A 13,050-nucleotide genomic window follows, 5' to 3' on the forward strand; every position below is an offset into this window, starting at 1 on the left:
TAGCAGACGACGCACCGCAAACATTGCACGAATGAAGAAGATTAAATACAGGTACATACCGATGACAGATGGAAAATAGCGATGTCATATACATGCAATGAATGTTATTAGGAGATTTATAATATACCTAATTTTAAAGTGTTGTTCTGTTATATATTCTGATTATCAATCCTTTATACGTTGCAACAATGTTTTTTTTCAAACACTGCTATTTGGCCTCCATTTTTGCAGCTTTTCTGTTATTGTTTGTTTCACAAATGCTGCAGCCCAGCAGGCCTCAAAGTGGAGTACCATATTAGTTGGACCTCCCTCTGTGCTTTAATGACCTGGAAAAAGTGAAAATATTTTCTTCCTTTTGCATCTCATACAATGAGTTTTTAAGGCCTAAATAGAACACAGCTTTAATTAAAACTAATTACTGACGGGTCATGGCAGAGTTATGATTAAATAATGAGGTGAAATACAGGAGCTATTCAAATGGTTTTTGAGGTGAAATGATTCTTTGATAGCAAAAATATAATGAAAGTTATTTCAGGAGGCTAATATGCATTTAAACATCATCCGCAACCGAACCCTTCAGAAGGTTGTCTCGAGTGTCGAAACTCTGAAATGAACTCCGCAGGAAGCCCGAGCCCCCTCATCAATATGCACAACATTAAACCCACTAAACGTCTCCGGAAAATGCATCTCACGGAGCTGGGTTGTCACGACTGGAGCTGAGGATGGTAAACATAAACTGCTCAAATTCAAACGTGTGTTGGAAAAGTCCAACAGCAGTTTCATGTTACATTAAATATCAAATCAGGGACAGTAGACCCCCGGATACAACATTAATTTCTTCTGAGGGTGGGATTGCTGAGTGGATTTTCTGTAAAGTGGGGCAAATAACCTATGTTGATTAGCTATGAACCAACCGGTACCCCAGATAAAAACATGGTAATAACAACATAGTACATATTAAGCACTAGTTAGCTAGATAGATAGATAGATAGATACTTTATTCATCCCCGTAGGGAAATTCACACTTCCAGCAGTCTACCCTGTTGTTTATTAACAGATGAACATGATGCCCTAGGGGTGCTTGTAGCAAAGTGGATGACGTCACGCCAGTCCAAAATTTCGACATCCCTGCGGCAGATGGAAAACTTTTCTTTGTGAAAATCCAGGGATACACCACCTCGTGTTAGCAAGTCCGCCTCCTCTCCGATTCTCCCCAGTTTTTGTGTCTCTGTTTAGCGGCGTTGAAGCCGGATTGCTCCGGGTAGCTCCGGGTGGCTACACGTTAGCGTCCGGAATGCTAAACGTGAGCCACGTTTCCGCAAAACACAGCAACTGCGCTCCCTGTGCGCTTCGATGTTTTCCACCAGCACTCGATGATCTTATTTGGTCGTGAGTTCGCATTTACCATGATTACGGATGGTACCGAAGACTTATAACGCCGCTAGCCGCTTCGCTAGCTCCGGCTTTTCCTCCACCATAGGCCCCTTCATCACGCCGGCACGAGAAATCTTCAGGGCAAGGAGTAGAAATTCCTTGAATAAACGCATTTCTTGTGCGTTAAAACCCATGTCCATAGGATAGAAGTAATCCATAGTGTAGTTGTCAAAACGGGAAGAAAAAACACCGAAGATAGGAGCAGACAATAAAACAACAGGGCAGCTGCTGGAAAAGGCAGCCGCTCGTGGCAGCGCCGCTTTGATCCCAAAAAAAAAAAAAAAAAAAAAAAAAAAGTTAGGTGTAATATATAAGCATATGAATACATAACATTATAAATACTGTGAAATTTGGACTATAAGCCGCGCCTTTTTTCCCGAAGCTTTCAACCCTGCGGCTTATGCAATGATGCGTCTAATTCAGGGGTCAGGAACCTTTTTGACCCAAAGAGCCATGAAAGCAAAAAAAGAAATTGAGAGAGCCACATCATATATTTTCAGACAAAATTGAAAAAACTGCCGAACACGCTAGACAACTGCTAATTCTTCAGCACATTTGATTTCACTGTGTGTCATTTGATGATTTAATCAAATGTATGAAATGATAATAATGCCAAATCCTGTGTCCCAAATCAATGTAAATATGCCATTTACATTTTGTCTTCCACCTTAAGTTAAGAGTGTTGAGGCAATTTTTTTCCATGAAATTTGTCCTTAATAACAGTTTCAAAACAATGTGCATGCAAAGTTATTTTGTAAAAATGTCACAAATTACTGCAAACGATAAGCATATCGTCATATTCACTTTGGGTGTATACTGCACCGAGCGAGAGAGAGAGAGAGAGAAGGAAGTGCCTTGCGCTGTGTGCAGGGATCCGCCCACCTGTACTGCTCACCCAATCCAAGTCGTTTGCCAGCGTTTTTATTTATCAGTTTAAATGGTTTCTTATCGAACTTCTGCATTAAGTTGCTTCGGCTTTATATGGACCAAAATCGGGATGAAATCGCTTGACTTTGGAACGCCACAGAGAGATGTGCAATAGTTACATTTTATTTCGGAGCCATACGTACTCATGAAAAGAGCCATATAGAGGCTCCCGGGCCATAGGTTCCCTACCCCTGGCCTAATTTGTGCATTTTTTTCTAACAGCCGCCAGTGGGAGGCGCCCCCATTCAGCCCTATTTCCTTCTGTTTTCTCAATTGTTTATCAAAGTTGTGATTTGGAATTCTTTGTTACCTTGTATTTGATTAACAGAGAAAATAATAATACACATTTTATGCATTCAATGAATCAAAAATTCAAAAAGTTGCTGTATCCCAGGGGGTGGATTCTATGGAATTCCCCTTTGGAAGTCCCTCTAAAAACTAGTCGAATGCCTTTTTGGGCAAAAATAAACCTAACCTGCCACCGTTGACATATTAAAACTCTTTTCATCATCGGTTGAAACCTATATTGTCCATAACGGGATCATAAAAAACAGGGGTAGGTAAGGAAACAGCTCATCTCCCTGATGGTGTGACTTCTATCAAACGCTGTTTCACACGGCCACTTAAAAGGCCAACGTGCTGATGGGGCCCATTAGACGTTCTTACATTATTATTACTCGGACATTTTCTCTCGTCTGTCAGCTTTAAAACCTCTCGGAGGACAATGTCTTTTTTACTGAAGTGTTCGGCAGCAATTACTTTGCTTCTTAAAAGGGTCTCCTGCTTGTTAGAAGTTGCATGTTTTCGTTTCCCCGTGATGAAGCCCACCCGTAAAAAAAAAAAAAAAAGAGTCTCAGGCCAGATGAAGATTTTATGTGGCATTCTGTGCACTTTCAGTATGAACACTCCCAGTTAATAAGATCTGAGGGGATCCCAATGCAGTCATATGCTGCAGCAGGACTTTTTAACAACAACCTAGTGGAAATTGTCCACGCGTAAACCTGCACAGTCATGGCCCAGCGATGGTGTATATGTTCATGACAGCTATTAAATAAATGAATCGCTGTTTAGAAGGAGTGCAATTGCCGATATAATTAAACACAGAGTTCGAATTGAGACATTCTGGTCCGTACAAAATCCCTTTGTAAGACTGGTGTTGTGATTTTCCATGGACCGAAACGTAGGAAGCAGGAAACTAACATCCATCCATCCATTATCTGCACCGCTTATCCTCAATAGGGTCACGGGGGAGCCCATCCCAGCTATCGTTGGGCAGTGGGCAGGGGACACAGACAAAAACAATACAGTGTATACACAGAACAGAGGGAGCATGCACAAGATGAAAATATATCAAATGTTTTGATGTATAGTGAAGGATTTTATACATTTGACTATAAAGGATTTTATACGATTGACTCATAATGCAATGAAGATTTTCACTGAGTAGGCTTTAGTTCAATGACAGGCCAGGCCGTTCCAAATGCAGAATATTTTGTCTAGTTCTGTCGAAAACAGGACTCTGACAGAGGACAACAGGCATTGTTTTGAGAAACGCTCGCCGTTGTTTTGAGGAACCACAGACATCGGGACGCTCGTCTCTGAGATTGTTAAGCCCACTTTGGGCTTCCTGAACTGGTTGCCAGCCATTCGCAGGGCACACGGAGACAGACAACTCACTCGCTCATTCAAACCTAGGGACAATTTGGACCGGCCAATGAAAACGGGACAAGCGGGAGTTGGGGTCGAAAAAGGCTTGCCTAGTATACACTGAGGTTCGCAGACGGACTGACAACAGGGGACTGACAGGACCGGGTTTAGATAGGGAACGGGAGCCAATCAGAGCTCGCCCGCGGTTGGAGCCAAATGAGCGGACACAGGTGAATCACATCAGTAATCATGACAATTATGTCCCCTGGCTGTCCTCAACTTCTTTGAATATTCGCAAAATTGGCTTTGTTGCATCAAGGACAATCCATAGAATACAACTGTGTTAAATATTTACTCCAAATCCACGATACTACCAACAGATAAATATAAACCTGACTAAGTGTGTCTGCTTTGTTGCTTCTTCTAGTCTGTTCCTTTCGGCACATTATTTCCGTTTACAGCTGAGCAGAATCATAAAATTATTCTCAATACGGTAGTTAGCCCTCCCCTTTCAATTGACACCTTTTCCATGATGAGGGTCTGATCATGCTAATTTTATTCATGCACAAAGCGCCAAGTTACATTCAACTTGCGTTTTCCTCAACACATACATTCCACATTCCCACCTCAAATGATCGGGCGCCCCCGGTGGCCATTACAAATAATTTCTTGCATCGCTGCATTAGCCGCAGGGTTGAAAGCATATGAAAAAAGTTGCGGTTTGTAGTCCAAATTTTATGGTATCAATATTTGTGTCAGGACCAGAACGGAGACAGGACACTTGTGTTACGTTTCTCTCAGTTTTATCAGAAGAAAGGAAAGGGTTGCACCCACGTTGCTGTGATCGCTGGGCGCGGTAAGCAGGTCGCTCTGAACGCGGAAGTGGGACTTACGTGGCGAGCGATGGCGGTGTCTGGAACGGAAAAACGGGTCAGTAGCTGGGACAGGAGAGCAAAAACGTGGTCAGGTCAGAAACTAGCCGTAAGCCAGGAGAGGAGAGTGGACGTGGTTAGGATCAAAAACGGGTTGAAGCCGGGGAACAGACGGGAGCAAAAAACAGGTGGGAGTCAGGGTCGAGAAAGGCTTGCCTAGTGTTAACTGAGGTTTGCAGACGGACTGACAAAAGGGGACAGAAATAAGTGGTTTTAAATAGGGACAGGAGGGAGCCAGTCAGAGGCAGTTGGCGCCAAACGAGCGGGCACAGGTGATTTACGTCGGTAATCATGACAATTTGAGGATATCAAGCACATGTAAGGACCGTGTATTTCAGAACGCATAACAAACATGGGTGCCCTTTTTGCTAAATAGTAACAACTAGAAAAAGGTTGGAGACCCCTGGTTTAAAGCATCATTCCGCTCTTCAGAGATAAGCAGGACCTCAGCAATGACAGGCTGTGCCGTTTGGGGTGGGGGAACTATCTTGTTTGGAAATTTGAGTATACTATGTCAAAATAAAGTAAAATATTGGACTGAACGAGCGTTGGCCATTGCAGTATTGTAATATGATCATGTTCAAGAACTGTAGACTGGGCAGCACGGTGGTTAGCGCGTGTGCAGCACAGTTCTGAGGTCATAAAATCGAACCGGTGTGGAGTTTGCATGTTCTCCCCGTGCTTGCGTGGGTTTCTCCCAGGCACTCCGGTTTCCTCCCACATTCCAAAAACATGCGTGTCAGGTTAATTGGCAGGTCCAAATTGTCCCTAGGTGTGGATGAGCGAGGGAGTTGTCTGTCTTTTTGACTGGCTGGCAACCAGTTCATGGTGACCCCTGTCCACTGCCCGAAGATAGCTGGGATGGGCTCCATCACCCCCTGACCCTACTGAGGATAAGCGGGGCAGATAATGGATGGATGGATGAACTGTAGACCACAATTGACAAAAGAAAACAATCAGTGTTTAGGCATTTCTTTTACACACAAAAACTTGAACTATGTATGCATTTGTAAAACTATTTCATTTCTTAATTATTGTTCATTCATGAGAGAATTCTAAAAATATCTAGAAATTTAAACTCAGTATTTGTGAAGTCATCCAAGGCAGAACGTCCATTTTTTTCCCTAAAGTTACCAGTTGAGGGCAGCAATGCTCCACAAATCTGAGCTACCTTCCATGTGTCTATGTGTGTGTTTTTCTCCCTGCTTATACTGAAACATTCATTTTTGAGCGAGCGCTTCATCGAAACATCCCCATCCAATCTAATCACCATGCGATTCTGCAGCTATTAGTCCTGCGCTCGGCCTTTGCTCCATCCGCAGATGCCTTTCACATGAAAGACGTCTTTTGTGATGCCGGATGAAAAGTAGCACAAAGATAGTAGCCTCAGCACTGCACACTCACCGTCGATCAAGGCTTATTCAATTTGATCAGTTTGTCCTTTTTTTTCAAGCCGGAGTTTGTACGTTTTATATAGCCTTGCAACATTCGTTCAAGGACTAATTAATCTCCCCTCCTCGAGCTACCTTGGGGCTGGAACAAAAGCGAAGAAATGAAAGTATTCACCTGTGGAAGGACATGATCTGATTCAAGGGTCGGGGGCTGAAATGAAAGCAGTTGCGACATCGATGCTGCAAATTTGAGCACATTTAACAAAATTATGTGACAATCAGAGGTAAGTGTAAAGGTGATGTTATTTTAATCCTTGATTGTCATAAAAGTTTCAAAAGAGGTTAACCTTGGCTAGTAACAATATGCTAGCGTGATATAATACTGGGGGCGCAGTGGTTACCGCGTGTGCGGCACAGTTCTGAGGTCGTGAGATGTAATCTTCCTGTGTGGAGTTTGCATGTTCTCTCCGTGTTTGCGTGAGTTTCCCTCAGGCACTCTGGTTTCCTCCCATATTCCCCAAAAAATGCATGTCAGGTTAATTGGCCGATCCAAATTGTCCCTAGGTGTGAGTGAGCGAGTGAGTTATCTGTCTCTGTGTGCCCTGCGACTGGCTGGCAACCAGTTTTCGTTCCCGTCTAGTTTGTCCTGTTTATATTCGATATCCTGATTCATTATCTATCCTGTCTGTCCCGTCCGGTATCGACCCATCTGTCCGATATCAACTCGGGCAATTTGAATCGATCTCGTTGGTCACTGGGTTCCTGTATTTCCACGCCAGACCACTGCCCAACATGTATGACTTCTCATTTCCTGTAAAATAAAAGACTTGTGTGAGAAGGTCATGCGTTTGGGTCCTGATTCTGTTCTGGTTCCTGACAGAAATTTCGGCTCGCTACAGTTTAACTGTACGTGTCAGTTGTATCGACCTTTCGTTCTGTGTGCATTGTTACAAAGAATGACAATAAAAGTAAATTCTTCTTCTTCTAAATAGGTGGCAAAATATGATCTCATCCTTACTTTAACATATTTTAGGTAATGTTATGATCTGCCTTTATTGCTGGTGCGCTCTTGAAAAGTCTTTTAATACAGTATGTAGTCCATTTTTTTAATTTAAAATGCCACTCACTGCCTTCTCCTCTTGCTGTTTAGGAGGACATGAATCTAAACGAAGAGCGAAAGGCGCCTCTACGCGGGAAGGACTTAAGCACCAAACGGGAGATGGTGGTTCAATATATCTCTGCCACCGCTAAATCTGTAAGTCAAGTCAGACCATTTTTCCCCCCTTAGAAAGTGACAAGTGCTTTTTCAATGAGTAGTTGGTGTGTTGAAGTGTGGTGATGAGTCTCCTTGTGAATCTCCAGAATGAGTTCAGTCTCGATTCCTTTTGCTTTTGCAGAATGGCTTGCTTGCACTTCTTTCGTGGCTACGGTTTTCATGCTTCACACCTCTGAACATTCTGATTGCTGTCTGATTTTCCCTCAACCTCATCCGACCGATACACTTCCCAATCATTTTGTTTCTTATCACGCTACAACCACTGGTAGTAGGCACGTACTCAATCACTGACTCACTCAATGCTAGGTGGATGGTCAGTCATTCTCTGGCGCTCTGTTTTCATGCTAGATTCTGGTGCTCTTATGCCTCATTTGTGTTTCGTTTGGTAAAGGGTGAAAATAACGTTTGTGGGTCCAACAGCAGTTCTGCATTAAAATTTTAGGGTCGAAAAGACAAGCATCTTGTGACTCTTTCAACTTGAAAGTAAAACATTGCTTAACTGGGTTTCTTATTTATTACCAAGAGTTTTTTTTTTTTTTTTGCAAATCAAAGGCACCTCTTATTTTGTTTTTTTCATGATATCCAATGGCACAGTTTTTTGTTTTTACTGAACACACATATCAATCAATCAACCAATCAAAATGTATTTGTATAGCACTTTTTAAGCAACAGCAACTCAGAGTTCTGTATAATACATCCAATATACAATAAGAAAATACAATTATCTCCTTTGTCCACACCCAGTAATCCATAATGCCACATACACAGATCCACACAATGGTTAAAGTAGAATTTCCCTGTACCACTTAATGAGCAGATATTTAGTATAAAAATACTGCCACCTACTGATGTAGATACATATTACAAGTAGTCAGCACAATTACTCAACTCATCACATGAAATAAGCAAAGATACTGAACATCTGCATGCTTTTTTTGCAACAATAAAATTAGCCATTTTCCTGCGTCCCAGTCACTAAGGTCTCACGGCACAGTAGTGCACCCCTGCACACTGGTTGAAAAACACTGAAAATAATCATAATCTGTGTTCTAACAGGAACATTTAAAAGTATCTATGATAAAACAAAACCATAATTATTGCATTTCCATCCTGATTTTGTTGTTCTTGACCCATTAATTTTTGTTTAATTCACAGTTTCCATACTAACAAATATTATAAAATTCTCTGTCCTAATTACATTTGATAGAAATGTCAAGAACTGGATCAGGACCCAAATGTGTGACGTTTCTCACACAAGCCTTTTATTTTACGGGAAATGGGGAGTCATGCACGTTAGGCAGCAGTCTGGCGTGGAATGACAGGAAAAACGACGAGATCGATACCAATTACCCGAGCAGAAATCGGACAGATGGGGTCGATACCGGACAGGACGGGACAAACAGGATTGATATCCAAACAGGGTATCAAAATTAAACATGACAAACTAGACGTGAACTAAAACGGAAAACGACATTAAACAGGACAAAAATATATGGGAACAATACCGGACAGGAAATACCAACAGGAAACAGGACAGAGTCAAAACGGGGCAGAGGTTCGCTGACCGACTGACCCAGGAAGAGTGAGAGCCCTGAGCTTAAATATACGGAAAGCCAATCCGCCAACGAGCCGCAGCTGGCGCCACATGGGCGGGGCCCATTGGATGCCATGGCAACCGTGACAACAAAAATATGTATTTCATATGCAAATTATGTTATAGTATAGTCCAAAAAGCTGAACTATTTAAGGTCTAACTTAATAATGTATGTATTTTTTCCATGCCACGAAAATCCAAACTGAAACAAAACAGAATTCCCTCCCCACTAACCACGAAAAATAAATGCAAACGGGGAAAAACAGCATTAAGATAATGTTTGGAGGGATAAGCATCTGAGGTTTCTTTATTTAGTTTTTTTATTGTTTAGAAACAAAATGCTCTGTTTGGGATTGACATTGCTACATTGCAAAATCGCCATCCATCCTAGAGTGTCCTTTAAAATGCATTATTTTGTTGTTTTCCAGTTAATGGTTATCCCACTTAAACATTTTCTGTTTTGTTTAAAAAAAAAACGGCAGATATTATGAGATTAATCAAATTGTGTCTCATTGTGTGTAAAAATCCCATCAACCTCTAGACATTGTTTTGCATAGAGCTAATGTTTGAATGAATGTAATTTCACCCGTGATATATTACATAATGCATCTTATTATTCAACATTTTTTCAAGGCCGACTCATCAGGATTTGAATATATAAACGTCTTTTTCTATAATTAGTGCATAACCTGTTACATAAAAAAAGAAACAATCTTGTTGGCTCATCAACAATCATCTGCGAAAGAGTGATTATTTTTATTCTCCCTCTGCTAGCTTTGCGAACCTGCGAAGCATCATCATTTATTTTCCTGTTCATTGTTATGGTAATTAAACGGCATTATTGATAATGATGATTTTTTTCCGAGATGATTGAATTCCTCACCGGGCCCATTATGCCTCGTGAGCAATGGTATTTTATTCAAACGACGAATATAATGCGTGTCGTCAAAAGACGAGAGAACAAAACGGCTCGTCTTTCAGCACCCTGCTATTTCCTTCATTAAGACGTGAAGAAGCCGACTTGCTTGAATGTCGCCGGTGACGTATCGTAGAGTGCCACAAGGGGGGGTACCACTCCGGATATCAATCGGGGACTGGATTCTCTTTAATCGGAACTTCAGTCTGGGAAAAATTAGTTTACGATATCAGTTTGGAACAGTTATTTACGGTTTACTGGATATTGTAGTTATTTGATCTTGTGGATTCTGTAGTGCGGGCAGCACGGTGGCGCAGTGGTTAGCACGTGTGCGGCACAGTTCTGAGGTCATAAGATCGAACCTCCTGTGTGGAGTTTGCATGTTCACCCCGTGCTTATGTGGATTTCCTCCGGTTGCTCCGGTGTCCCACATTCCAAAAACATGCGTGTCAGGTTGATTGGCCGGTCCAAATTGTCTGTAGGTGTGATTGAGCGAGTGAGTTGTCTGTCCCTGTGTGCCCTGCAATTGGCTGGCAACCAGTTCAGGGTGTCCCCTGCCCACTGCCCGAACATAGCTGGGATGGGCTCCAGCACCCCCGCGACCCTACTGAGGATAAGCGGTGCAGATAAGTAGTAATCTCTCGTTTTTGATGGGGGTTACGTTCTTAAGCTAACCCAATATCGTAAAATCTGTGGCTTAGTAAGCTTTGTTTCGTTACAATTGTAATTTTTCTATGAAATACACTACAACAGTGGTTGACAACCACCGGGCTGCAGACTGGTACCTTGGATTGTTTGGTACCGGACGGAACTATATATACAAAAAAGGCTTATTTTATGCTCATACCGTATTTCTTCACGTTTACACGCAATTTCCCCCCCCCAAAAAAAACCTTAAAGTTAGGGTGTGCGGTAGCCTTAGGTATTACGGTAGTATATACTTGTAATCGAGTCAACAAATATTGCTGGGATTCAAACACGAATTGCGGCGGTAAGAGCGCCGAATGCTAACCTCGCGGCCACTACGATTATAGATGACAAAGGAAAATGCATCTCACCATCACACTATTTTTACTCACATTCCCTCTGTTTACTGTTTCGTAATGGAGCAGTATGGGAAAGAGTTCAGCAAAAACAATGTACACCAGGCTACAGCGAGTAATATAGAGTGATGATGAAAATAAAAAATCAAATACCTATTCCTATGTCATCAAGGACTGGTGATTACAAATTAGATTTGGGCTTATTATTCACATTCATATCCCCAAAAACTAAAGGGGGGGGACTTAAGTAGAAATAATAATAAATATAACAGTATGGATAGTGTATGCATACATATTTATCTAAACATACATGCACATACAAACACACACATATATACATATACACACATATATCAATAATAAAAAAAAACAAACAAGGGGGATGGGAGACGGCACAGAGTTAGTGATCATCTATCTCAAACTAACGCTTAGTCTACAACATTTTTAATATTAAGATAATTAGGAAAAAATACTGTTGGATTGCTGAAATTGAGGATTTTGGGAATTTCCAACCGAAAAAGGTAAATAAATGATTGAAAGAACAAAAACTGTTGCGCCTCTGTATTGAATAATGTAAGTACACCCTGTCATCTGCAAAAAATGAAATGATTATCCTTAAAAACACTACACTTTCATAAACCGCTGATCATCTCGTAATATATATATATATATATATATATATATATATATATATATATATATATATATATTTTGGCGGTAATGTTAACAACCAATGACGGTTGGTGAAATGTGTTTTGCATTTTAGGGCGAACATTTCTCTATAAAAGGAAGCCAATTGATTAATGCAGGAATTTTGCTGTGTTGGTTTTCTGTTGGCGCTTGGTGTTATTTGCCTCGTTGCAACTTGGCTTTGGGCTTTTCTAGCTTTGCATTTCTTCTCAGTTGTTCATGGTTTCCAAAATCCACCTAGAGTCTGCCTCTTTTTTTAACTCCAGTAAGCGAAGAGACGTATAATTTCTAATGCCACATTTACACTTTATTGCCCCGGCATCGATTTAGCTTCAGAGTTCAAATGCACCGAGGTCTGGGTACTGGGAAAAATGCATTTTTTTCCCCAAGTTTTCTGGATATAACTATATGTTCAGTATAGAAGTGAGACACCGTCTATAAATATGGTCCAAAGAGTGATCCAGGCTGAGTGGAATAGTTTATTTTGCTCTCCCAAGTCGAAACGTCTTTCAAAGTCGAGGCAGTATTTATTCCGTTCTCCTCCCTCTCATGAATAGCCCCCTTTCTATCACCAGACAAGATTGAGAAACGCTTCCCACTTCTCTGCAGGATTCTCGCAAATAACACCCACCGACCTAAAGGAATTGTTTTTATCCCCCACGGGCGAAATTTGCACATTGACCCATTTGAATAGGAGCCGCGTTTCAGCCGAAAAAGAACCCGGCTGCGCTTCGCAGCAGCGCGTCTTACGGACGTCCTTGACCATCAGCTTTGCATGAACACCTTGTCCTTCACCTGCTTTCATTATCTGCTGCCTTTGTAATGCTCACCAACCCCTTTTTAAGCTCTTCGGTTTCCTGAAACTCTTTTAACTCCTTTCTTTGAGATGGTGTTTGTCCCGTGATTAATTTCATGTTTGATTTTAAACTCTGCTGCATTGAGGTGCATGACGGGGAGGGTCTTAAGAGAATTGTCCAACATTTGTGTTCCATTTGCATTCATTCGCACGTTCCTTCATACACGATCATTCCAATTATTTCTCACCCCAAATTTTTTTTTTCATTCTTGGATCACATGCCTCCAAAATCTCCCAATGTTTAGCAGGAAATTGTGACTTATTAAGTTGACAAAATACTTCACAGTAAGCCATACTTATATGTAATACACGTGCTTCTGAATAAATAACATGACAGATAAATC

The 13,050-nt window shown here is 41.4% G+C and overlaps 1 protein-coding gene across 1 annotated transcript in view; it reads left to right on the forward strand.

The window, feature by feature from the left end:
- The window catches only part of diaph2 (diaphanous-related formin 2), a 364,287-nt gene that overhangs the window by 118,284 nt on the left and 232,953 nt on the right, over nucleotides 1–13,050 (forward strand). Inside the window, exon 6 of the mRNA XM_088343854.1 lies at nucleotides 7,482–7,586. Coding sequence (XP_088199980.1) covers nucleotides 7,482–7,586 — 105 coding nt within the window. The remainder of the gene's footprint in view (nucleotides 1–7,481; nucleotides 7,587–13,050) is intronic.

This window comes from Urocampus carinirostris, chromosome 9, assembly GCF_059441175.1.
Source record: "Urocampus carinirostris isolate Australia breed hairy pipefish chromosome 9, RoL_Ucar_1.0, whole genome shotgun sequence".
Lineage (NCBI taxonomy): Eukaryota > Metazoa > Chordata > Actinopteri > Syngnathiformes > Syngnathidae > Urocampus > Urocampus carinirostris.